At 40.6% G+C, this 27,608-nt stretch overlaps 1 protein-coding gene across 1 annotated transcript in view; it reads left to right on the forward strand.

Annotated features, from left to right (window-relative positions):
• The window catches only part of mi (minus), a 115,097-nt gene that overhangs the window by 21,653 nt on the left and 65,836 nt on the right, over positions 1 to 27,608 (forward strand). Inside the window, exons 2-3 of the mRNA XM_067147928.2 lie at positions 4,918 to 5,142; positions 26,925 to 27,027. Of these exons, the coding sequence (XP_067004029.2) occupies positions 4,918 to 5,142; positions 26,925 to 27,027 (328 nt within the window). The remainder of the gene's footprint in view (positions 1 to 4,917; positions 5,143 to 26,924; positions 27,028 to 27,608) is intronic.

A 27,608-nucleotide genomic window follows, 5' to 3' on the forward strand; every position in this document is an offset into this window, starting at 1 on the left:
TTTGTGATGTCCCATGGAATCGACACTGCTTGCGCACGGTACTATGTCATAGTCAAGCTAAACATTTAAACTCCGATGCAGTTGATCCAATTATGCTGACAATAATGATTTGTCACTTAAATGAACAGTTTTACAGTATTTACATTTTAATTTGGAGCACCCAATGACTCAAATATATATTACTATTATGTAACTAACACATATCTAGGTTAACCAGGCAGTCTGTAGAAACGACGGGGCGGTGTGCCCATTAAAAAGTCTTAGGGAGAACACTGCCACCACTTCCAGAGAACTGAAACAAGACCTCAGAAGGGTAACAGGAGGCACAGTATCTGATCAAACTCTAAGGAACAAGTTTCACTAAAGGAACTTACAACCCAGATGATCTGCATGAGTGTCTAACTTAACAAGGCGACATCAAATAGCTCACCTTCTGTTTGCCCGTAATCACGTCAATTGACAACTTTGCCATTGAAGGGCTGTGTTGTTTACAGACTAGTCACAATTTGCCCTGACTAAAAGTGATGGTGATGTATGTGTATGGAGAGGCCCTGGTGAGCATTACTTGCCAAATGTACAGCAAGTAGGCAGATTTGGATAAGGTTCTGTGATTGTGTGGGGTGGCATTAGTGACAACAGCCATACAGATCTCGTTGTCTATGGCTGCCTTACTGCCAGGGAATACTTCGACCAAATCTTGTTAGACCATGTTGTGGTTGCTGCATACGGTGTTGGACCTGAATTCCTTCCAATACACAGAAATGCCAGGGTGCATTTTGCTGGTGATACCAGGGATGTCTTGAGAAGGCTTCACATTCAAGTGATGCAAAGGCCGGCGGCAAGTCCTGACCTGAAAGCCATTTAGCTCGTGTGGGATATGCTTGATAGACGTGTTTGTGGTTGGCCTGTTGCACCACAGACCCTCTAGGAACTTTCACAAGCTCTCATTGAAGAATGGGAACGGTTACTTCAGAGTGACTTTCTGTAGACTTGTATGGAGTATGCTCCATAGGTGTCAGGTTGTAATAAATGCTTACAGACGGCTTACATGGTACTAAAATGCTCAAACTTGGATTAAAACCAAACTGGATGACCAGATGAATGGCTATTCACACTTGGATTTTGACACTCTTCGGACATTAAAGTTTGTTTTGTAAAAATGAATGAGAATCAAATGGTGTTTTGTTGTGTAATTTATCTGCTAAGAATACATGTATATTTAGTACCACTGCTAGTTGTCAGGTTTTTTTTGTGCATTTTGGCATATGTTCAGAATTCTTTTGGACAGTGTATGTTTGTTGACAGTATGTGCCTTCTCCAGGTCAAGCTTTATGACAGTCTAAATGTTGACTTGGATGTTGTAAGATGATGTTAAAGATTCAGGCAAGGTTTTTCCTGGCATTCAAATGAGAAGTCTACCCCTATCACAGAAATCTCTATAAGTACAGTATGTTTTTGAAATGTATTTACCCTTCATTACAGCCATTTTTCCATCTGAGGCTCGTCCTTAGATTGAAGGAAAACATAACACTTCTGCTGACCTGCTAAGCCTAATGCATCAGAGGATTTTCTTTCAGGGTTTACTCCCTTAGCCTTTGAGGATCCCTCCTCTTCCCACAAAGCAGTGGGGTCCCAGATGGACGGGTTGCCTCTTCCACCAGTTCAGCTGTATTGAAAATTTTCATTTTATGCCTTTTCTGCCGTTAAGGTCTTCACACATATCGCTGTGCACAGGGCCTATGTTATACCCCATGGGACTGGGTCCCTACCAGAACTTGGCCTCTACCGTGGCTTTGACTACAGTACCGTTACCCACCCCAGCAGCGTGGACGCGCCTGAGAGGATTTATCCATGGGAACATAGATCATCTCTGACATCTCATAGACCAGGTTAAGGAGGTGTTCCGGGATGAAGACCAATTGGACGCCCTAGAAAAAGGTGGTTAGATCAGATAAGAGAATACCTAGAAAAGGAGGAGAAACATGGGATGCCCTAGAGAGAAAAGAAGCATACCAGGACCGTAATAAATGGAGCACATTGTTCTTAAACATCCTACTTGGCTTGCTGGAAGGAATACATGATGATGGATGATGATAGTGTAAGACAAAAGCTAAAGGTTGCGTTGTGCTTGTTGGCATCTTGAAGGACTGATTGCTCGTTTCCGCCTCGCTGGGGTGGCTCCATTAAAGCGACTCTGAAGATTTTATTGAAGTATTTTAGTGCGATTCTGCGTCGCGTTTTGGGAAGTGTGATGGATTGGGCTTATGTTTCTTCGAGACTATTTTATTTTTAAGTTGTTGTTCTTTTTAATCCACGTTACTTTATTAGTGAGCGGACCGGTTTGCATATGTTTTTATTTGGGATTTATGACTCGCAAGTCTCGGACTTGTGGAGGGTATGGACTTTGAGACGGTATAGTCGTTGCACGGTTTTGGCTTGTTAGTATGGTTTTGGGTTGTGTTCAATTTGACGTGGATGAACTTGTGTGATTGCCGGTTTTTCCAGGAACCTGTGGCGTTGTGCCGTCTCGCCTTGTGGAGGAATAACAGTATTCTTTTCCTGGTAGTAATGAGCGTCTTTGTTATTTCTCTCCCCTTTTCACTCCCATAAATGGAGGAGCGGGCACTTTGTTTGATTTTTACTGAGATGAACCGCTTAACTAGCCATGCTTTCCGCTATGGAAAATGTCCATTTTTATTGTACTTATAATCTTTCTGGCTCCATGTCCATCTGAATGTTCCTGCAGGTGTGGCAGTATTTCACCAGCGAGCATCAGTTTCCCAATACTTATTTCAGTATTCCAATATCCTGTCAATCCAAATCACATCATGATGAGACAGCCAATTCCGCACGGGTACTCTATATCAGACGAACTTGCAAACTATGCACCCCCATTTTCATATCCGATTTTTATTCTTTATTTACCTGTAAAACTCACAAAACAAAGTTGAAAAGCAGCTAGAAGGTAGGAAAAGGAAATGTAGAGTAGAGGATAGGAAAAGACTGGTGGAACAGGGTCATGGGAAGGCTGATGATGGCGCGGGTGGGCGTCGAGACTGGTTCTGGTTGGGATGTGTGTTGTGATTTCATCTAGACAGCAGTTTTTGTGTGTTGAGTGGGGTGGATCCAATTTATAATAAGAGTTGTAATCTTGGTTCAATACGGACAAACAATGAATTTTATTAATTTAACTATATGCCCATAGGCGAGGGAAAATTTATTTTGTCATTTCTCAGAATCTCCCTTACTCCTACTTCCACACATCTCAGCAACAGTTCCCTGTCCCTCATCTTCCCTCTGTTGTTCTACCTGGAGTGACTCGTACCGATTTCGCACAGGCACCTGTCCTGAATTCTGATCCTGAACAACGCAAAAGTAAACTAAATCACAGAAAGATTACAACATACGCCTACAAAATCCCTACGACTACGTGAACAAGTAGCCAGGGTATCGAAGAGCTTAGCAGGGCGAGCTACGAAAATGTTAAAATGCCAGAAATGTGCGGAGGCAGGAGGAGAACATTTCCAACATCTCCTGTCATAAGGTACGAACTTATTTTTTAAATTTTAATTGTTATCTCATGTCATACACAGATAAAGTGAGTGAAGTGCTGTCCTTGTTGCTGTGCCGCAGAGCGGGGAGTAATGAGTCAACAGAAGGCAACGCTCCCAGCTCAACGCGGACCCAAAACAATAGGAATGCAACTGAAGAGGCAATATACAAAATCACATCTTACAACGCAAACGCTCCCACGTGACCCACCCCAAAAGATCGCCGTCCATGCGAAGCACAACGAAGCCCAGCGAGCAGTGCTGCGACAGCAATCAAGCGTCCAAGGTTGGTCGGGACCGAAGGGGGGAAACGGGAAAGTGGGAGGAGCAACTGAGGAGCGGCAACCCGCTGGAGCCCCGGAGGGCATGGTTGCAAAAAGCAGCCAGCAAAGCTACCACGCGCAACACGAAACACGGTCTTATTGACCGGGATATGTATCCTTCCAAAAAACTCAATAAGGAAATCGAAAAGAATACTCGACCCTTCAGAAATTTCATTGTTAATTGTTGTTATATTTATTTTGTACCCACATTATATTATTATATCAGTGTGATAAAAAGGTGGCTTTTAATATAGTCAGTTTCTCTCATCAGTTGGCCGGCAGTCGCGCCCAGCTTATCTGCTACCTATTCAATACTGTTTGTTGAAAAACTTAAAGTTACATGTATTTGTTGAAACTAGTTTCGATCTTACCAGGGACCATCAGTCAAAATCAAAGTTAAGGCAAGACATTGAATTTCATGCTTGCTTCATAAATTTTATCTATATTCATGTCTTAACCTTAACTTTGAATTTGACTGATAATGGTCTCTGGTAAGACTGAAACTAGTTTCAACAAATATATGTAAATTTTTAAGGTTACAACAAACAGTACTGAATAGATAGAAACCTTTAGCTTTTGTTTTACACTATATTGCTCATCAATACAGATTAATATGAAATGTATTACCTGTGGTGGTGGTGGTGGTGGTGGTGGTGGTGGTGGTGGTGGTGGTGATGATAGAGCCATTTTTATTGTTCTTCACTTTGCCTCTTAAAGGGGGCAATCATCACTGTCACATTGCTTCTAACCAGGTGAGGGTTTTATTGAATATAGAATCATAATGATATAGCAGTATATTTCTTTATGTTCGATTTTGAATACTCTACATTTGTAATTTGTACTGTGTTGAGGATCAGACCAGTCTTTGGTTTGAATAATCGTGTAAGAATGCGTAAGTGGGAAAGACTCCAGATTTACTGGTATAATTTTTTATTCTTTACAGAGCAATGTTCTGGAACTCTTTAAAAGCATCTTTTGGTAGTATTGATAGTTAAAGATGATATAAATTGAGTATAAATATATGTTTGTATCATTCTTTTCAGAAATTGATGGGCAACGAGAAGAGTTTCCTAGTGTTTCTGCAGACATAGTCAAAGTGGCCACATTTGAACGTTTAAGGTTGAATCGTCTTCGTGAGTTATTGACTGGTGTTCTACCTCCTCCTTCTGTAACAGTGCCCCAACACAAGGTATCAGATATGCTTCATCTTGTGAAAGAGAACCATATATTGATGTCACCATTACCAGGGTTCAAAGATGCAAATGCAGGTAATAATAATATAGAAAAACTGTTTTCTAATGGGTATCAGGCAGATTTGGTATTTTTCCTATCCACTCTAAGAACACTGATACTTTGGAAATCTGTGGGCAGCTTAATTGGTCATTGATTCCTAGGCTATGCCAGCTAGGGGGTCTCTCATGCTGGTGTGGTCTCTGCGTGGAGTCATACTTATCAAGGTGTCCCTTGAGGTGCCTAAGAAGTTTCTTTGCTCTTCAACTTCATTTTCTATTCCACCGTAATCCAGTCTGCCTGCTTTGTGTGTCTGCATACAAATAGTCTTCCCTCAGTCACAACTTCTGTGTTGTGATGAAGTGGTTCATGACTAGTTGTAAGCAGGGTTGCCTGGTTTTAACCACAAACCTTATTTTAAGTGACGGGTTAACATCTTCAGTGGCACGTCCGAGACATTCTCGGGCTGCACGGGCTTGCCCATAATGTGGCCGCCCGAGAAATTCTTGTTCAGTTGCAGTGTTCATTTTGCGATCGCCCGACATTTTCTTGGGTATTGTAATATTTTTGACCGAGCTCGATAGCTGCAGTTGCTTAAGTGCAGCCAGTATCCAGTAATCGGGAGATACTGGGCTCGAGCCCCACTGTCGGCAGCCCTGAAGATGGTTTTCCATGGTTTCCCATTTTCACACCAGGCAAATGCCGGGGCTGAACCTTAATTAAGGCCACGGCCGCTTCTTTCCAATTCCTAGGCCTTTCCTATCCCATCGTCGCCATAAGACATATCTGTGTCGGTGCGACGTAAAGCAAATAGCAAAAAAAAAAGTCTTTGGAAAAATGTTCTACAGCATTCTCAACAGCTGCTGGGAGAGTTTTCAGTTGTTTTCATTAAGTCTTTGACCTAAAATGTGCCTTATCTTTTCTCGCCAACATGCAATCTCTGACAACTTGTAAATCTCATTTTTCGTCCCGTATTGGTACCAACTCAACTAAGGTTAGGTTGAATGGAGAATCCCATCTTCCAATATGCTAAACAAGTCTTTCTGGCGACACTGAAGTCGCAGGTACACAGAGATACTTAAATGCACACCTTTGAATTGGAACAAACTCCTCACCAGTTAATTGCAAACAGCAGTACAATTTCTGTTAGAGTATAAAATAGCCAATGAGGGGGAGAAAAGACCTATCGTTGACTATCGATAATAGGCAACTGACTATCGATATCAGACGATAGTGGTTGCTATCGATAACTATCGATAGCACTATCGATAGTTTTCCGTCTCTACAAGGATCCCTTCCAACTCCGGCGCCATGTTTGAGAGAGTTTACTGGACTCTATTCCTTGCGTCATTTCAGTTAGAGGCCTTTTGCTGATTTACACCATTACAAGATATTAGAATCATTCCGTATTGACGGTTTTCACTTTACAATGGCGATAAATGAAAGTATCCTCCTATTCAATACATCATATATTCCGTCATTAGACGGAGTAAACAAGTTCAGACATGTTTCGGCTCGTTTGAGCCATCTTCAGTGAAAAAATTAGGGGGGTTGGAATAATTTACATAATATGAGTTGGAAAAATGCTAAAAAACATAATGAAAGCGTAAATGAAAAAACAAACAAAAGAGAGCCTAGACGGAAACAAAATAGCACAAATATACAATATTTACATCAATATGCAGAGCAAAAAACAACTTATTGTGACAAAATTCAGTGAAACAGGTGTTAATTTGAAATAATAATTGATACTAAAAACTGCATTAACCTAAGAAACAAGGGAATGAGAAAACAAATGATGCACATGGTGAGGTTGTGGACCTCATAGTTTACAAATTATTAGTTTATAAAAACGACAAAACAGTTTGAAGTCGCTGTCAAAATCCTAGTGGAAACCCATCACATCAAATGGTCAGGAGGAGAGCGGGAGCAAACATTTTGAGAGAAACCAAGCCTGAATTAACCTGCAGGCGAAAAGCCTGTGATAAGGAGAAAAAAACACCTTAAATATCAGGCTTCAGAAATAGCAGCATTCTTAATATCTTCTCAATCTAGCGGTCCCTTTCTTCATTATTGTTTCATAATGTTGGCTGGTGTTTTGCCTTATTATAGAGGGGTCGGAAGGGCCGCATATAAAAATATGAGAAGCTGTGTTAGGGGAAAACGGCACAATTGTACACTGCTAACAGAATTTCTGATGTTTTTTCTGAAAAAGCTAAATCACAGTACAGTAGTCTTTGTTGTGAATCACACATTACATTTGAACAACATTTCAAAACTTATTTAGGAAATGCAAGTTCATCTGCAAGACTTGACTTTTATTCAGGCTTTTTGATGGGGAACATATAATATCAGGAACTGTGGCAAGTTATTAAACTTGGTCTAATCTTTTCTCATGGAAATGCTACTGCTGAGTGGTTTTTCAATAAATAAAAATTTACTCGTTGAAAATCTACATGAACACAGCTTAGTTGTGTGCAACGTATGGTTCAAAATGCAATAAGATTCTATGAAAGCATCTGGAAAATATCATTAACCCAAGCACTCTTGAACAATGACAGAGGTGCCCACAGAAAATATGAGGGAAGCTTCCAACAGTCAAAAAAAAAAAAAAAGAAAAAAACAGAGAAAAATGAAAGATATCCTTGGAAATTAAGAAACTTGAAGATATTAGAAAAGCAAAGAAACTTGGTTTTGATAGGAGAAGAAAACATTGCATAAAAAATACTATTGTTGGGGAAGGCCAAACAAGCATAGCCTTGTTGATTTTCTTGTATTTTAATGGAGAAAATCGACATTTGACCATTTTGACGTCCAACCAATGACAGTGTCCAAAAAAGTCAGTTTTTAGTGTTACCTGAAAACTATTTCAATTTACTAAGAGGTGCGGTGGTACAAAATTTACATATTTATGTTATGGCATACTGTATTAATTTTTAGCATACCTTAAAATGTTTTTATCATTAATGTTGTAGAATTGCTTGCTTTAAAGCACTCGACAGAGTATGACATTGTATTCAATTTGACAAGTTTTATTATGTAATCAAAGAGTATTGTAAGAATAAAAAGGTGAGCAATGGATGGCTTTGGGGATGGGGAGGCCAATTAAAAAAAAGAAAAGGATTAACATCCTTCATGACATTTAACGAGTTGAGAGTCAGGGAAATATTGTCTTTTCAGTAATGGAAAGTCAGGAAATCAGTACCAAAATAAAAGTGTTAGCCATGACTTTGCTTCTTATCGAGTAAAGGACCAGTTCTTCTCAATTTGTTTAAGAGTTTCTGCACGGTCTCTGTATGTAGCGGTGTACACCTGGAAATTATGTTACAAATCGCCTAAAGACTTCCCTGCAAGACTCTGTTTTCACATGATTATCGTACATAAATTCCCTTTTCTCTACCATATACACATGTGGAGGCATTATGAGAATTATACCCTGAAGTAACACTTCACAACTTGAGAACAATTGGAGCAACAGATCAACACTTAATACAGGTTCTAAGCACGGATCTGAAGTGCGGGCATTGCTGTACTGTCACTGCGCTGGGTGACTGGTGGCAGGTAAGCCAACTGATGAGAGAAACTCACTGTATATTTCATGGTAAAATAATGTGAATTTTTACATTGAATATCTAAAAAAAAAAAAATAACTGAATGGAGTGGCTGCACTTGTTAATGCGCTACGGCTGTCTAACCTTGCTCTGCATTTGGGAGATGATTGGGTTTGAACCCCACTGTCAGCAGTTCTGAGAGTGTGGGGACAGTTACCATTCATAGGCCACAGCTCCATATTCAATTTCATTCTCTATAATTCATATTCATTAGCTCCTTGACTGAGGTTGGCATCAGGAAGGGCATATGGCCATAAAAACATGCCGTGTAATTTCATCTCGCCTCATCCCCAACCCCATATCAGAAAACTGTACTAAGGGGTGGATTAACATGCATCTAATGAAGTAAATGTGTATGATCAAAAATGTTGCTGATGGGAAAAGGTTATTATTCTATGGTTAATTGAACTAAAAGACAATCTTAGGTGAAGGAGAAAGAAATTGTCATACTTTTACCTTCTAAAGTAAGCCTGCCTGGTGGCCATGATAGTAAGGGTGTAAAGTCCAACACCGTGGTTAGCTAGTTTAAGCTCTGTTGGTGAAAAAAAAAAAATTCAGAATGTTGACAAGCAGGGGCCTGTTCCATGAACGAACTTCGCAACTTTTCAATTTTGCACTTCTCACTTTTCAATTCTTGCAGAGTGCAAAGTCTTTCTGTTCCACCATGATCTAGGTTGTTGTTCTCAATTTCTTCGCGAAGTGAAAAGTCTTTGCTAATGAGTGATCCAATCGAGTTTATTCCATGAGCAAACTGTATAGACCTAATACTCTACGATTGTAATGCTTTACTTTTCACGGCGAACTTGACGGTATAATTGTGGTACCGTATAAGTTTTTATCATGGGAAAGAAAGGTTAGTATTACAAGAAGCTGGCTGTGCAGGAAGTTGTCAAGGAAAAACGTGACATCCTTTTTGACAACTTTGAAGATAACCTCTCAAATGATGACACACATCAATGTTAACAAGAGTACTGTCAACACATCTACACACAGAAGGAAATTCACCCTTCATTAGAAATCCCGTCGCTATATTATGTGGATTATCAGGCCAACCTACTGTTAGGAAATATTACATTTACTATAACATCTACGACTTTGGTAACAGTTCTGCAAATAATTGATTTTGATGTCCCATGCATTGCTGCTACACCGTGCAGCTTTGCACCATTTACTAACCAATGTACGCATATAAGTATTTGTTCTTTTTTGGAAAGGAATTGACTTCATTTTGTTGCATGTTTCTATAAATGACCGATCATTTCAAGAATATAGTCGGCCTGTGTTGGGGTAAAACGAAATCCCTCGCGAAAGTCCGAAGTGAGGTTATGAAAAATTAATCTCGTCTTTGTATGTTCTCTTATTGTATTCTTCATCACTGTCCTCACTTGATGCTAACAAAAGCTCACGTCATAACGTGTTTATATCACTAAACAAAATTCTATGCCGAGAAGCTAGTGTACCGGTACATACTTATTAACAGATGAAAAGGGAATCATCTCTTTGCAAGATTTATGATTTTCACCTCATTTCTTTACACTTTGCATTTCTGTACCAATGGAGGAACATAACAGGCTTGAAAAGTGATGGTGGAACAAAATCGGAACTGAAAAGTGCAAAGTTACAAAGTTCGTTCGTGGAACAGGCCCCAGGATAGGAGAGATGGTGCTATACAATTTCTAATCATTAGATAGCGTGCCAAAGGCCTGGATTCAATTCCTAACCTCTGCAAAGTGTTCATGTGGATTGAGGGCATACGATGCTCTTGATGGTGACTTATCCATTGGATGGAGACGTTAAGCCTTAAGTAAACCCCTTGGTGTTATTTGACAGCATTAGGCTATGTGCTGATACAGCTTTGTAAGTTTCATTTTGAGGGAGCCTAGGAAACAGTGTGCATGCCACATTCAGTGAAATACCTTACCAATTACTAGGAAATTTCTGAATTCTAGAATGAAATTTAATGCTGTTCTCAGTAGCACTGCTGCTTTGCTTCTGGTATCGACCACTGTTAGTGGACTGATTTGCTCAACTGTGGTATGTGGATAAACTTTGTTCTCAGAATGGTCAATATATCTGTTGGATGTTGATGCACTCTAGGAATTTAGGAAACCATGAACAATCTCCTCTGATATTGAGGAAATGGGTTTGATGTTGGCACTTGTACCTTACATTTATTAGATATTTACATGTTTGCTCATAATGCTTGTGGATGTTATTTGTTCATGCATACTTTGATTAATTTAAAGATAGTAGCCAAGCTATAAATCTCGCTATGAATCAAATGTTTGAAATTCAGTTCTTTTCTAAGGTGAATTGAGGATTTGAATAATTTAAAGACCTGTTACAGTGTTGCATCGCTTGAAACCAAACATTCAAGATGTACATTATAAGATAAACCACTAGCAACAAAAAATTGTAATATTGTTTTATGCAAGTGTGATAAACAGATATAACTTGAAAACAATATCGAGCTCGAATTATTATTATTATTATTATTATTATTATTATTATTATTTACGTAGTCGAATGATCGTTTTTGTGTGTGAGGTTATGTCATGAAACATGTGCTGTACATAAATATTTATAGGAGTTCAGTTAATGTAAATACCTGCAAATTAATATTATATAATTTATTCTTACAAGTACATATAATTTATAATCTGCTACGGTATTTTGAAACACACTGTAACTTCCAGAAAGACACTAGATGATGATAGAATATTCTGTACAATATAATGTATGTATTAGGCACTCTAGAATTTTCGAGAACGTATCATTTTATAATGTAGCTTTCTAGCAGCCTGGCCAGGCACATATATAAGGAGGTGGTCTTGATGGTAACGACGAGTTATTGTTTAGTAGAGTTATGGTGTAGTAAGAGTTTCACTGGTAAACACGTGCTAACTGACATGCCGAGTAGGCAGTCGGTAGTCATCTGTTTCAACTGTGTTTCGAGGTTGTAATCTCTATGTGCTGTGATACGCAATTGTTAAAATGGCGGCTGTTGATGTTCTGAGTGAAGTGTTTTGTTCGTGATGCAGTGATTAAGGTTATGTGTTTAATTTGTAAAGAGATGTGAATAAATAACTGTACCAACTGACAGCATTTTGTGTGCGTTTTTGTGGATACGTTAACTGGCGAACGTGACAGGATGTAACAATTTACGAGTGAACACTAGTGTAGTAGATCAAAATGCAAGTAATACTAGAGAACATGTCGCTGAAACAGTTCAAAGAAGAAATTACCATGAGGAATCTCCTAATGAACAGGAAGAAGAAATCGTTACAGGCGTGGCTACGGGAAGATCTCGTGGAAAAAGGAGAAGATCCCGGAAAGTTTTTCATCGAAGTCAACGGAGATGCTGACGAAACATCAGAAGATTAGGTAAATATTCCCGAAATGTGTTCTAACCTAATGACAATGAGGGGTGTATTCTGCCCGAAGGCAGGTCCAAACCTCCGCAGAGGTGTGCCTGAGCCAGAGTTTACATGTGGTAGGTTGGCCAGTTCCTTTCCGCTCCTCCATTCCCTTACCCCCCACCAACAGCACGTGGCAACCCATCCAAATCTTGACCACGCCCAATGTTGCTTAACTTCGGAGATCTCATGGGATCCGGTGTTTCAACACGGCTACGGCCGTTGGTAAATGCCCATGATGCAGGCACTAAATAAGAAAATTTCAGATGCAAATGACAAACTTTCAGGCAAAATCTCTCAAGCTAAGTTTTAACTGGACAGATAGCACAGTGTGCACACAGGTTTACAATGTAGAACAGGGCCTAGAATCAAAAATTTCATCTGTAAATGTCTGAATTTCATCGCAAATTAGTGACGTCTCCAGTCAACGCAGCAGGTATCGGATATCAGGTCAAAACTGGGACAGGTTGGCCAGATCAGTAGTAAAGTAAGCTAGCTGGAAGGGGATATCTTGGACCTCAAGGAGGGGGTGAAAATCCAGGTTTCCGGCATAAAACAACAGGTTGAGGGGAGGATTTCTAACTTCGAGTGAAATTTTGAAAGCTGTGCTTGTGCCGTCGAGGGAAATCTTGGGAGCCGTATTTCTGCTGTTGAAGGAAAGTTTGAAAAACTGGTTTTTGACCATCGAGGGAGATACGCAGAATATAAGGGAAAACATCCTTTACGCAGTAGAAGATAGATTAACACAAACATGATGTATCACCACACCTCTAATCCCCCTCAAACCTGATCAGCAATACAGCACCCCTAGACCCGGAGGTGATCATAGAGAGCCTTCCAGATTACCACAGGCGACTGGAGGAGAACCCTACTAGCTTCGTCGAGGGATCGGTCAGCCTATTAGGAAGGGCTAATTTACTAGAGGACATCATTTATAAATTTCTGTATTGAATGGTGGAAAAACACATTTCTTATCTATACCTAGAGGACATCTTCGTGCAACTCATCACATCACGATTAAAGGGGCAAGCTGCTAGTTGGTGGAACAACTTGAAGGGTTTAAATCTAAGCTGGACGGATTTCAAGAGGGAATTCCTCACTAGGTTTAATTCCGAAAGGGTGAAGACCTCCGTGAAAACAAGGCTGCTGATCGAGGCACAACCCACTTGCATGAGAGCTAGCACCTTCATCCTACAGAAGTACCAATTTTTCAAGCGTCTGCACCTGGAAGGAAGCGAAAACTAGATCTTACCAGATATCACAGAGCTACTCCACGATAAGATTCAATCCCTAGTGAAAGTATCACAACCCAGATCCTTTGATGATCTGCGCAGAATCATCGCCCAGCTGAAGGAGGAACACGAGCAAAGCTACAGAAGAGACCAGCGCAGTCAGGAAGTGCTACCAGTGTGGAAGAGTGAGACACCTGAAGAACATGTGGCCAGCATTGACGCCGGAAAACTAGGTCCGGCCCATTCTGGATTAAGGGGGGATGGGGCCGGGAACAGGAATGCGCCTCAAGACCTGACAGATAAGCAACCCTGGTCAAGTAGGAGAGGGATTGGTCAGATGGTGAGTAGAATAGGCCAACCCCGCCCAGGTATCATCTTAAGGATTGGCAACGAGAATTTTTCAGCCATACTCGACAGCCAAGAAAGCCATTCATTTGTCAACGGGACTCGCCTATGAAGTCTCACCACCTTGGAAGGGTAGTGGAAGCAGCAGATGGGGTAACCTATTCCATCCAAGTACAGACTAACCTAACTGCTAAACGTATGTGCATGCCTATTGTAATTGACGTTGCAGAGATTCAGAACCTGATATCTGACATCATATTAGGTCATAATTTTCTGGTGGAATACAGGTACAAGGTGATCCTAGACTATGCAGCTCATGAAGTCTTTTTGGGAAAAGACAGACGTTTGAGGGTTGCATGGCACGATGTAAATCTCCGGACTCTCAAGGATACGGAAGTCGATGTAGACCTGGGAGATATCCAATTAACGCAACCTTCGACCGAGTGAAGAAGAGGAGATGAGACACATCTTAAAGGACTTTCCAGAAGTCATCACCAATAAAATAGGACGGACTACCACGTAACGCACACCATTGAATGCAGCTCTTCCTCACCCATCAAGCAAAGTCCATATGCGATCTATCCAGATAAGTGCAACTTCGTCATCCAGAAGATTCAAGAGATGGAAGGGCAAGGTCTCATCGAACCCTCTACATCCTGTTGGGCTTAACCTATCATCCTACCAAAGAAGAAGAAGAATGGGAGTATTGACTGTGTGTGAACTTCCGCAGGTTGAACGAGAAGACCGTTAGTGATGCCTACCCCATGCCTGACCTGAAAGACTCGCTGAAACAATTAAGTGGGTCTGGGATTTTTAGCACACTGGATCTCAACTCCGGATACTAGCAAGCTCGAGGACCTTCTAGACCACTGGCCACCTTCATGACACTGAGAGGATTGTACCAGTTTGCAGTAATGCCCTTTGGATTGAAGAATGCTCCTGCCACCTTCATGCGACTGATGGATAAGGTATTATCAGGATCTGTTGGAGATTTTTGCCAAAAGTATCTTGGTGACATTTTAATTGACAGCAAGAATTTTCAAGAACACCGTGTACTGGAACGACTGAAGATTCATGGACTGACGTGCCAACTGGAGAAGTGCCACTTCGCCCAGTCCCGCGTAGAATATCTTGGCCATGTCCTAACCTCTGAAGGCTTAGAAAGGCAACCAGAGAAGAATCGAGCTATTGAAGAAGCTGAACGCCCGTGGACCAAGCAACAAGTACGCCTGACATTGTCAATAGAGTTAATAGAAAACTTAGAGATTCCTCTAAGCAACATAGCCAAAGGATGAGGCAAACTACTGAACCAGGTGAAGGGGGTGAAGAGGCTTCAACACAGCATTATTTAAAAAGAAAGGTGGAATGGATGTACGACGATCAGGCTCATTTCCTAATGGGGTGGATGTTTGTTGCGCTGCTACAGATATTCTGTTTTCTTCACCCTTGGAAGAATCTTCCTCACTTACGACGTTTACCACAGTGGCTTGGTCGGTTTTGTGAGTAGCTGTAACAATTGACTAGCTTTATTAGACATCTTTGATAGATGATCAACTAAATTACTCGCTTCCTTAGCATGATCTTCTTTTAAATTGAGAGACAATAGGTCCCTAACTCTATTGTAAAAGTGAAACAATCTTGCCTGTACTCTTTTTAGTTGGTTAGGAGATGGATCATTCACTTCAAAAAAACTTACTACAGAAGCTAGCTTGGTGGTGTTGTCCGTGATAGTGGATAGGGCCTCATCAATATCCTTCTCTCCCAAAGTTGGGATACTAATAGGCAACTCTAGGGACTGCTTCAGTTTGGTTGTATCTGCCGCAACCGTGCCTCCAGATTGAACATTTCCAATAAGTAATTCGTAAATCAATTCCTCCTTGCGCAAGTAGCTGGGATGGAGGACTTCGCAGGGCCAGACATGATGAAAGCAATTTACAAATTTAGAAAAGGAAAAAAATTCCAGCGACTGAGTTCGGAGTGTATTCAATGTTTAGCCGTCAAAAGGGGCTTAATTGAGACCCATTCAACCACGCTCTACTACCACTTGTTCCGGGGTATTTGTGGATCGCAGAGGTGAAAGAAGGTGCCGGGATGAATGGGTCTAACTACAATGTGAAGAATAGAATTTAAAACTTAAAGTGAAGGTTATATTTTTAGACACAAAAATTGACAATTTTTACAAGTAGCAAACATTAAATAAGATTGGAAAAAAAATTCAAGATTCAGAATCTTAGCACCTTGGGCTTAGGGCCCCTAGCTTTACATTTGCTGAAGTACACGCTCAAGTTTACAAAAATGGCAAACTTACTCAAGGGCAGAAATCGCACTAATTCATGGAGCACTTGCTCCCAAAATTACAACACCTAGCTTTCCAGAGGCATTCCGAAATCTTACTTTGAAAAAGAGCTAACAGGCTCTCAGTTTCTTCTAGCCTATTCAAGGCAATATCAGAAAATTACAATCACTCGCCATCAAGGCACAACTTACAAATTTGAAACAGGGGTATCTTGTACCCAACCTATTGGGCCTTTGCGGAAAAGAACAGGTTAAGTAAATGGCCCGAAACACAAATTGAATGGAGGTGTGTACTTGCACTCCTAGATATGAACTCTTAAAACCTAAAGGGCACTAGGCCGATGAAACAGGGGCTATTCCCAAACTACTGAGGCGACTCGTATAAGGGTAAATTAATACATTACGGAAAGGAAGAAGAACAGTTACAAACGTAGTCACCTCAAACCAAGATGAAGGGGAGCTCGATAGGGTACTTCACTCTCAATCCCCGATTTACAGTTAAAGATTTTATGAAGTGATTATATTAGCCGGCAGAAGTTACATTTTCAGAAAAGTAGGTTACATAGTTGATGATTCGGACCTTTCCCTCGGGTTAAACTGCGGAGCTAGCAAGAAAGAAAGAAATATGTTATGTGGCCATTACCTTGTAGAAAATCTAGCATCTGACGAAGAGGCCTCCTGCTTGACATGCACACTCGGTAAGATGACGATCAATTGGCCAAGAGACATGAAAATTTTTAAGATTCTTTGTTGAATTTCAAGATCACGCTCTAGTGTTTTCCCTTCCTCACTCTCAAATTCTTCAAATAATTTACCCTTACTCCATCGGCGTCCTCACGGACAAAATAGTCAACGTAATAGCTGAGCAATCTTCAATAGAAAGCTTCCATGCACATCTCTTAGGTAACTTCATTCCGGCTCGGGCAATGTCATCATTAATTCAATGGTACTATTTCAGAGTACAGCGACTGGATGAAAACCTGGCAGACTTCATCCAAGACATTAAGTTCTACACAAGGGTATTCGCTCTTCATTTCCCGGAATATCAAATCGTGCAGACCATTGTGGAAGGCATCTCTCCACCCTATAGGTCATATATCTGTTTCGCGTCACGTCCTCAAAGCTTTGCTGAATTGGAGGCTATGGAGGTATCAGCCGAAGGAGTTAGGTATGCCGACACCTTACGAGTTGCTAAGGAGCCCCCTCCATCTTTGAGTAACTTTCGGCCTCAATCTCGCCGAACTGTCACCTCCCGCAAATATTATGCTTGTAGGTTGGCAGATCATCTTCGTAACAAGTGCACAGTTATAAAATCGAGTGGGACAAAGAATGGAGCAGGGTCATCACAAGAATGTTTTAAATGTGGCTCGTTTTCTCATATCGCCAAGAATTGCCCTAACGCCAACAGCACCCCCTCCTGTTCAACTTCTGGTGCAACCTCCGAGGACTCTAATAATAGGAAATGACTAGTGTCATCGGCTGAGTCGGCTTGTCCATCTTTTCCAGGCTCAGCCCCTGTTAAACCCAGCAAATGCTCGGGTACGGATCAGGGTTCATTTAATTAATCATTCAAAGGTCCTAAAGAATGCCTTAAGATTGCAGCGGAGTCCCCCGCACTGGTACCATTTCTCAAAATTGAGTTGAACCATGAACAGGTCACTGCCCTGTTCCTCTGGGAGTGTTTGTTCCATTATAATAATAATAATAATAATAATAATAATAATAATAATAATAATAATAATAATAATCGTATGGCCTCAGCTACCGTGTGCAGACATTTTCAATTTGACGCCATCTGGCTGCCTGCTCGTCAATTTTGACGTTCCGTTTTACTCTAGGTCCACTAGATGGCAGACAGAGTAAACCGGATCTCTCTTGGGCGTCTATGGCTGAGATTTAATTAATTTTGTCGGGTAAATACCAAATGTATCACCAGAGATCTTTTACATGCCGACGTCGTACGACATGGAATGTTGAATGGACTTTTTTCCGCCCTTCAAAAATCCATTATTTCGGCTAAATGGTATTCAAAATTAAAGTCTGTCTGTAAATTTGCTGATTATGGTTCGACTTCAATATGTATCGGCTAATTCCTCTCCGTTAGAAATTTTAGGGTTTATCTTTGCCAAAATTCGGATTTCGAAATTTACTTGGAAAATTAAATTGTTTGTCGCTAAGCACTTGTCTTGCCCCATAATATTAGGAGCAGACTTCATGTCTCATACTTGCCTAGTGCTTGACATTCAGAGCAAGTTGTGCACTTTCAAATATGCTAATAACTGTAAGATTCCTTTGTTTAAGTATAATTCTGCATCATGTTCATCTGGTTCGCCTACCCAGGATGAGATGTCGTTAGACCTTAGATATCTACCTGAGGAGCAGGCTGATATTATTCGTAAGTTGTGTCTGTCATTTCCGGATGTATTTTCCGATACTCTTCGCGTTACTGACCTTATTGAATACAAGATTGAGGTTACTGATTCGATCCGGTTAGGTTTCCACCTTATAGGCTATCTGCTCCTAAAATGAAGCCTCTTAAAGAGATCATCGACCAGATTTTAAAGGATGGTATTATTCGACCTTCCAAGTCGAAGTATTTATCGCCCATTTTTCTGGTTCCGAAACCCCAAGGTGGCTTCAGGCCTGTTATTGACTATAGGGCTTTAAATCGGACGGTGGTGTTACAATCTGTGCCTCTTCCCAACCTTCACTCTTGTTTTTCATGGTTTCGGAAAGCTAAGTTCTTCACCATCTTAGACCTTAATCAGGCGTACAATCAGATTACTATAGCTGAAGAATCAAAACATCTAACAGCTTTCGCCACGGATTGGAACTTGTATGAGTACAACCGTGTGCCTTTCAGGCTCCCCACAGGGGCAGCTGTGTTAACGCGACTGCTAGATAGGGTCTTACTTGTACCATTATCTTGATGATGTCATCGTATTTTCAGAGACCTTTGAAGAACATCTAGATCATCTGAAAGAGGTCCTGAATCGCCTTCGTAAGGCAGGCCTAACCATGAAGTTATCAAAGGTAGCTTTCGCTAAGCCTTTGTCATTTCTTGGGCATATCGTGTCGCCCGATGGTGTTTTGATCGATCATTCTAGGATACTGGCCATCGGTGGTTTCGAACTACCTAAGGACATCAAAGGTATTGCCAGGTTCATAGGCATGGTGAATTTCTTCAGGAAATTTATTCCTAACTTCGCTAACAGAGCGGTGCCCTTGAACTTACTTCTTAGGAAAGGTGTCAAATTTGAGTGGGGGCCGTCTCAACAAGCCGCTTTCGAAGATCTGAAATTAGCTCTTTGTAATGCCCCTGTCCTTGCTATGCCTGATTTCTCGAAGAAATTCATTGTTCAAACCAACGGTTTGGCGGTGGTGGCTGCTGTGCTTCTTCAAGAAACTGAACTCGGAAGGCGACCCATCGCCTATGCATCTAGGACATTATCGGCTCAAGAAGCCAAGTACTCCATCTATGGACTTGAGGGTTTGGCAGTCTTATTTGCGTTAGAGAAGTTCCGCCTCTATCTGGAACACGTCAAGTTCGACCTGGAAACAGATAACCAAGCCTTAAGTTGGGTCTTAGCTAGGCCGCGTCGTACTGGTCGTATAGCCCGATGGGCCATCAGGATTTCGGCCTTCCTGTTTGATGTTCGGCATATCAGAGGATCTGAAAATGTTGTTGCGGGTGGACTAAGCCGCATGTTTGCTCAGGAGGTGGAGACCTCTGGACAGGAAGATAGTTCTTCTCTTCCCACACCCATACCTTAGAGTTTAAATGCCATTCTAACTGATGCCCCCATGTTGTTTAGGGATATTGTGAAATATCAACGTGAAGATCCTGTGCTGGTCCCTATTATGGAAACCCTTTCTTCTGGAGAACATGTCATCCCTTATGTGTTGAGGAACAGGGTTTTGTGTTGCCCGTCGAGGCATGACCGAAAGATGAACGTGGTGGTTCCAGCCGTGCTTGTACCTATGATCTTCAAGTACTATCATGAGACCCCGTTAGGGGGGCATTTAAGCATGTTCAGAACTTAAGAAAAGATCCGAGAGATGTTTATTTGGAAAAGTATGGACGGTGAAATTAGAGAATTGGTAAAAGCTTGTAAACCTTGCTTGCTTAGTAAGCCCACCTTGTCCACTAAGCTAAGTCTACTATATTCCCATCATGCGTCGTGCCCCATGGAACGCCTCTATATAGACTACGTCGGACCCTTCTCCCAATCAAAGGGGAACACCAACAAATTCATTCTCGTGTGTGTAGATGGTTTCACTAGGTTTTCCTGGTTATTTCCGACTAAGCTGGCTAGTGCTCAGTCCACCATTTCTTGTTTAAATACCATCTTTGCTTCTTTTGGTCCGTGTCAATATATAGTTTCTGATAATGCTAAGGCATTTACATTTAACCTCTTCCGCAAATTCTGTTTTCATCTGTCTATATCACATGTAACTACATCAGCGTATTATCCTCAACCATCTCTGGCTGAGCAGGTCAATCGTAATCTGAGATCGGCTCTTATTGCATATCATCATGATGATCATTCCAGGTGGGACACATCCCTACATTGGTTGGCCTTCGCTTTGAATTCGGCAGTTCATAGATCTCATAAGTTCATTCCAGCTTCTCTGATGTTTAAATTTGTGCCTAACACGCCACTCTCTAACCTTTGGTCACTTAATGATATTCTACCAGAGACAATAGATCCCGATAATATTAGAGATCTATGGAAAAAGGCTAAGCACAACCTGAATGTTTCTCGTGAAAAGGTTAGGGAAAGATCTGATCGTGGACGAAGGCCCACCAATTTAAAAGTCAGAGATCAAGTCATGGTTAGGAATTTTGTTCCCGCGGGCAAGCTTGCCCCCAGATATCATGGGCCGTGCATCATATTGGATTTCCTGACACCCGTTACATAATTAGTGAGCAATCCAGCCACAGAGAGGATCTTTAGAGTCCACCTCTCTCAAATTAAACCTGTATAATTAGTTTTTTTCTTGGATATTCATTGCCGCTAATATTTAGCAGGAGTTTGATAGTTACCTTTTTAGTTAAATAATCTCTCGAGGCATTCTGCCCTGATTATCGTATTATATTTTGTATATGTTCGATCTTCCCCTCTGGTTTTCCTGCTGTCAATTCCCTTGTGACCATTACCAAGTCCCCGTCTCCTGCATATCCACACTATTGGCAGTAAAGCACTCTCCAAGCCGCCCGCCCCTCAGCATCACCAACAAAGATCGTACGCTCTAATCTCAAGTCTACAACAGCACCTTTCTCTCGCCAAGATCTTACTGTTTCAGTGCCCCCTCAGCTGGCCGCCGCCGTATTTTATCGTGTGAGGGAAACCAGGGAGAAGAAAGGGCCTTTTTCGCTCTAGTAAGGCCTCTTTCTGAACGGCGCGCCGGAGTGCATCTTCCCGGCAATGGCTGAAGTGTGGCGCCCCTACTGCCAACTCATCTGGGGACTGTATATATGCTTCTAATCTGCGGCGTCCATCACCTCAAGTACCCCTCTCATAGTAGCGGGAGAGATATATCTGTGGGTACTTGAAGGGTCCGGGCGACCTCAACTTGATATTGGCAGTGGTGGCAGGACTTGCCGTCAAAAATATTCACATGTATTTTACCTTCTATGACTACAAGGACACTCTAAAACTGGAGTTTAACAAGTTTCTACCTATCAACAAAAACAAAACTTAGAAAATTTCTTTAACTGGGTATAATTTTTTTTCAAAATTCTTCTGTGTCACCCTTAGGAAGGACATTTGGGGAGGGGAGGTCTGTACCAGGAGGTACACCCCAACCCCAATCTAGCGTCTATAAGAACTCCTCTACTGGTGAAACAGTGAAATTTAAACTAGTCCAACGTATAAATTTACTCAGAAGATGTCACCAATAAAATATGATATAATTTTGTATTGTGAAGTTTCCTGAACTGACTGTATGTCTACTTGTTTTGTTTGTCATTCATCAAGAAGTTTGGACATTCTTCCATAGATATCACTGCTAAAAACTATGATCATTACCCAATAAAATGAGAGGGTGTGGTTAGTTTAATCTTGAATGGTCCCGAACTTTCCCCGGGGGTTTATAAACTGCCGATTTTCACGTCTCTTGGCCAATTGATCGTCATCTTACTGAGTGTGTGCGTCAAGTAGGATGCGGGAGGGCTCTTCATCAGGTGCTAGATCTTCTACAAGGTAATGGCCACATAACATCTTTCTTTCTTTCTTGCTAGCTCCACAGTTTAATCCGAGGGAAAGGTCCGAATCATCAACTATGTAACCTACTTTTCTGAAAATGTAACTTCTGCCGGCTAATGTAATAACTTCATAAAATCTTTAACTGTAAATCGGGGATAGAGAGTGAAGTACCCTATCGAGCTCCCCTTCATCTTGGTTTGAGGTGACTACGTTTGTAACTGTTCTTCTTCCTTTCCGTAATGTATTAATTTACCCTTATACGAGTCGCCTCAGTAGTTTGGGAATAGCCCCTGTCTCATCGCCCTAGTGTCCTTTAGGTTTTAAGAGTTCATATCTAGGAGTGCAAGTACACGCCTCCATTCAATTTGTGTTTCGGGCCATTTACTTAACCTGTTCTTTTCCGCAAAGGCCCAATAGGTTGGGTACAAGATACCCCTGTTTCAAATTTGTAAGTTGTGCCTTGATGGCGAGTGATTGTAATTTTCTGATATTGCCTTGAATAGGCTAGAAGAAACTGAGAGCCTGTTAGCTCTTTTTCAAAGTAAGATTTCGGAATGCCTCTGGAAAGCTAGGTGTTGTAATTTTGGGAGCAGGTGCTCCATGAATTAGTGCGATTTCTGCCCTTGAGTAAGTTTGCGATTTTTGTAAACTTGAGCGTGTACTTCAGCAAATGTAAAGCTAGGGGCCCTAAGCCCAAGGTGCTAAGATTCTGAATCTTGAATTTTTTTCCAATCTTATTTAAAGTTTGCTACTTGTAAAAATTGTCAATTTTGGTGTCTAAAAATATAACCTTCACTTTAAGTTTTAAATTCTATTCTTCACATTGTAGTTAGACCCATTCATCCCGGCACCTCCTTTCACCTCTGCGATCCACAAATACGCCGGAACACTTCCTACCAGGCCAACAAGTACTGCGACGTAACTACTGAGTCAGTAATAAGATTGGAGAGTTTCACGCAGGTCTCGCACCTAAGTGGGTGGTCCCATCGAGCTGGATAAACAGCCGGACCATGGGGTCTACTTACTAAAGACCAACCCTCCAGTCAAGGTTCACGCATCAGAGTTGTGGCGAGTCACCCAACCACTGCGCTTACAGAGTAAACCTGGAGGAAAGGCTACTAATGACACAGCACCATCTGGTCATCGTGAGGAGAACACATCGACTATCATCGAGGAAAAGGCTGCCAGCGAAGCAACCCCGCTTCCCGACATGGCACAAGCTGGTCAAGAGGAGGAGAGCACATCCAGCGACATTGGGGAAGAAAGAAGATACAGTTCACATCCAAGGCAAAGTCGACGAGTGTGACAAAGTGTGGAAATTGTTTCAAGTTATAGGGGGATATTGAAGCAAGTGTGATAAACAGATGTAACTTGAAAAAATATTCTCTCACCCATGGGTAAATAATACAAATATCAAGCTCAAATTATTATTATTATTATTTTTATTACGACTTGTGATGAACATCCATTTAGTATTAGTATTATTATTATTTACATAGGAATTTAACACTACATTTCTTATTTATTTGTATTGAATAGGTTGAACTATGTTATTTGTTATTTCAATTTAATTGTAATACAGTTCAATATGATACATCATAAAATTTTTGACCTTAAATGTGAGGTTATGTCATGAAACATATGCTGTACATAAATAATTATGAGTTCAGTTAATGTAAATACCTGTAAATTACATACATACATACATACATACATTATGATTATAGACTATTATGCCTTTCAGCATTCAGTGTGCAAGCCTCTGTGAATTTACTAAACGTTGCCACAATCCTCTATTTGCAACTAGTGCTGTGGCCTCATTTAGTTCTATACCTCTTATCCTTAAATCGTTAGAAACTGAATCTAACCATCATTGTCTTGGTCTCCCTCTACTTCTCTTATCCTCCATAAGAGTCCATTATTCTCCTAGGTAACCTATCCTCCATTCGCCTCACATGACCCCAACACCGAAGCCGGTTTAGGCTTACAGCTTCATCCATCGAATTCATTACTAAATTAGCCTTCATCTCCTCATTCAGAGTACCCTCCTGCCATTGTTCACATCTGTTTGTACCAGCAATCATTCTCGCTGTTACTTATGAATATCCTGAGTCCACCCAGCTTTTGCTCCCGTAAAGCAAAGTTCGTATGAAAACAGACTGATGTAAAGATAGTTTCGCCTGGGAACTGACTTCCTTCTTACAGAATACTGTTGATTGCAACTGCGAGCTCACTGCATTAGCTTTACTACACCTTGATTCAATCTCACTATATTACCATCCTGGGAGAACACACAACCTAAATACTTGAAATTATCGACCTGTTTTAGCTTTGTATCACCAATCTGACATTCAGTTCTGTTGAATTTCTTACCTTCTGACATCAATTTAGTCTTCGATAGGCTAATTTTCATACGATACTCATTGCACCTATTTTCAAGTTCCAAGATATTAGACTACAGGCTTTTGGCACAGTCTGCCATTAAGACCAAGTCATCAGCATAGGCCAGACTGCGTACTACATTTCCACCTAACTGAATCCCTCCCTGCCATTTTATACCTTTCAGCAGATGATCCATGTAAACTACGAACAGCAAAGGTGAAAGATTACAGCCTTGTCTAACCCCTGTAAGTACCCTGAACCACGAACTCGTGCTACCAACAATTCTCACTGAAGCCCAATTGTCAACATAAATTTCTTTGATAGATTTTAATAATCTACCTTTAATTCAATAGTCTCCCAGTAAAGTAATGTTACATAATTTATTCTTACCTGTACATATAATTTTAATCCACTGCTGTATTTTAAACACACTGTAATTTCCAGATGGTAGAATATGGTAGAATGATGGTAGAATATTCTGTACATTATAATCTATGTATTAGGCGCTGTAGAATTTTCGAGAAGGTTTTTTTGTAATATAGCTTTCTAGAAGCCTGGCCAGGCACACATATAAGGAGGTGGTCTTGATGGTAACGACGAGTTATGGTGTAATGCGAGTTTCACTGGTGAACACGTGTTAACTGACATGCCGAGAAGCCAGTCGGTAGTCATCTGTTTCAACTGTGTTTCAAGGTTGTAATCTCTATGTGCTGTGATACGCAGTTGTTAAAATGGCGGCTGTTGATGTTCTCTGAGTGAAGTGTTTTGTTTGTGATACAGAGATTAAGGTTATGTGTTTTTAATTTGTAAATGGATGTGAATAAGTAACTGTACCAACTGACAGCATTTTGTGTGCATCTTTGTGGATACGTTATGTTGCGTAGTTACTCAAGGGGAATTATTGTTATGCCAGGTAAAAACAGGCCTTGAAGATTGATCTCACTTCGTACCTGACCCTGTAGATAAATGGGACAAGGGTTGGACACACAAACATACACACACACACATAACAATATGTACTGAATTGTCATAATTATGTGATTTACTGAATACGAAAACTTCGTGGCAAGTGTAATACAACCCTTTAAGATAATCCTACGTTTATAAACCTACTTCCTTCCTAATCTTCTCAATATCCTAAATGTAAGGTAGTTACGGACAGATAATGCTCTTCTTTTAACAAGAATGTTCTGTACACTTTCGGTAGCAAGTTCTTGAATATCTTGTGTTATGAGGCAAGTTAGCTGTTTGCTGTAAGGCACTTTTTCAACCACCATTCTGATTAATATTGTAAGTAGGTATGATAGAGAAATTTGTTGATTTCTGTTTTCCATTTCTGCCTTGTCCTACTGCAGCCTGCTAGAATATGCTGAAGGACTCAGTAATATCTGCAGCAGTTGAATTTTTGATGGTTGGTGATGAAGTTCTCGCCTCTAGTTGCCTTCCACGTCTACTACTTTTAGTTACATGGAATGAAGCATCGCTGCTTGTTTCAGCATCACTCACACCAGACTGGGCATAATGATGGTTTCGTAGGATGCTACCAGTTCACAATATCCCCTGCTGCAAATTATTTCATTGTTTTGCTTCTTTCAAGATAAACTCCTGTGGACAAGTAAGTGATACCTGTACACACCTCCTTCCCTAGCATGGTAAACAGACACCAACTAAAACACTGCCTAATGTGGTAACTTACACATTTGGACTTTGATTTCTCTCATGCTGCAGAAGTTTTTCTGTCAGAGTTTTTTCTCTTAGCCTTCAGTAGTTTCCTATCAAACTTGCAAGACAGCAGGAACAGAGTACAGTGTATCTCCTAGTCTGGCCCATCAACTTTGACTTGTCCAGCTTGGTTAGCCCTGGCAAGAGCTTAAGGTCCTGCGGTATAGCTCTCGGATCACTTGTGCACACAATCCCCCCCATCTGCATGCAGAACATTTGTCAAGGTGAAATTAGTATTTCAGTTGATAAGAGCCAAATCTGTTGTTTAACTCTTGTCCTTCAAGATGGTCAATCTCACTGTACTTTTTTTCCTTTCTCTTTATTACTTATCCATGCCAGGTATATAAGATCTGAGGAATGTTTCCCAGCCTCATTCTAAGATAGGCAATTGCTCTCACTTTTGTAGACAGTGTACAGTATACTCCACACACATACACACACTTATCAATGTCTTAGGAGAGCATCTGGAACACGAGCTACGTTTACATGGAAACCATTAGAAAATAAGTGTGATCATTACTATTTTAATTACAAGTTCATTATATTTTCCATTAATGAGCCTGCATTTCATGATATATTTATTTTATAACTTTTTCGTCTTGTTGCAGGAAATGATTGTAATGTCAGCAACTTGAAGTCAGGTTCAATGGTTCAAGAGATAATCTCTTGTGAATGGCCTCGAGTAAGAACATGCCAATATTTTGACGTTCAGTAAGTTATCAGCTTCCATTACCAATATAGATTTTATATTATATTTACAGAAGGTTTGTGTTGTTGTTGATGACTAGGGGGTGGATGTTGTTGAAATGTCATCCATTTTCCCTTTTGCATTGGGATGTTGGTCTTTAGTATAGAAATTCATTCTGCAATATAACGAAGTATAACAACACTTTTATTTTGCATTTTTTGCTGATTTGGATGATATGTCATTATTTCAATTTTCTAGAAGGTTTCAGGTCAATATATAGCATTTTGAAGAAAGTTTGGATCATTTTTAATGTTTTTTCAATGTATGCATTTTTATGGTAACAAAAAATTATACATTTTTCTTACATATGGTTAAATTTGCTAAATATCTTTCATGACCAAGTAACCTGACAGCAGTTGTTGGTGAAAAAGAAAGGGTAAGAAAAGTTTCTTTTATCTATGAATCTTGCGTCTCCAATATATGTGCAGGAATACAATACATAACTGATAATTAGGAAAAAGTATTTCCTAAAGTAGATGAATATGTGCACAAGGAATGCACCAGCCATTGCCCCCACCCCTACAACCAGTCATTCGTCCCCGCA

Source organism: Anabrus simplex, chromosome 5 (genome assembly GCF_040414725.1).
Source record: "Anabrus simplex isolate iqAnaSimp1 chromosome 5, ASM4041472v1, whole genome shotgun sequence".
In the NCBI taxonomy this organism is placed as follows: Eukaryota; Metazoa; Arthropoda; class Insecta; order Orthoptera; family Tettigoniidae; genus Anabrus; species Anabrus simplex.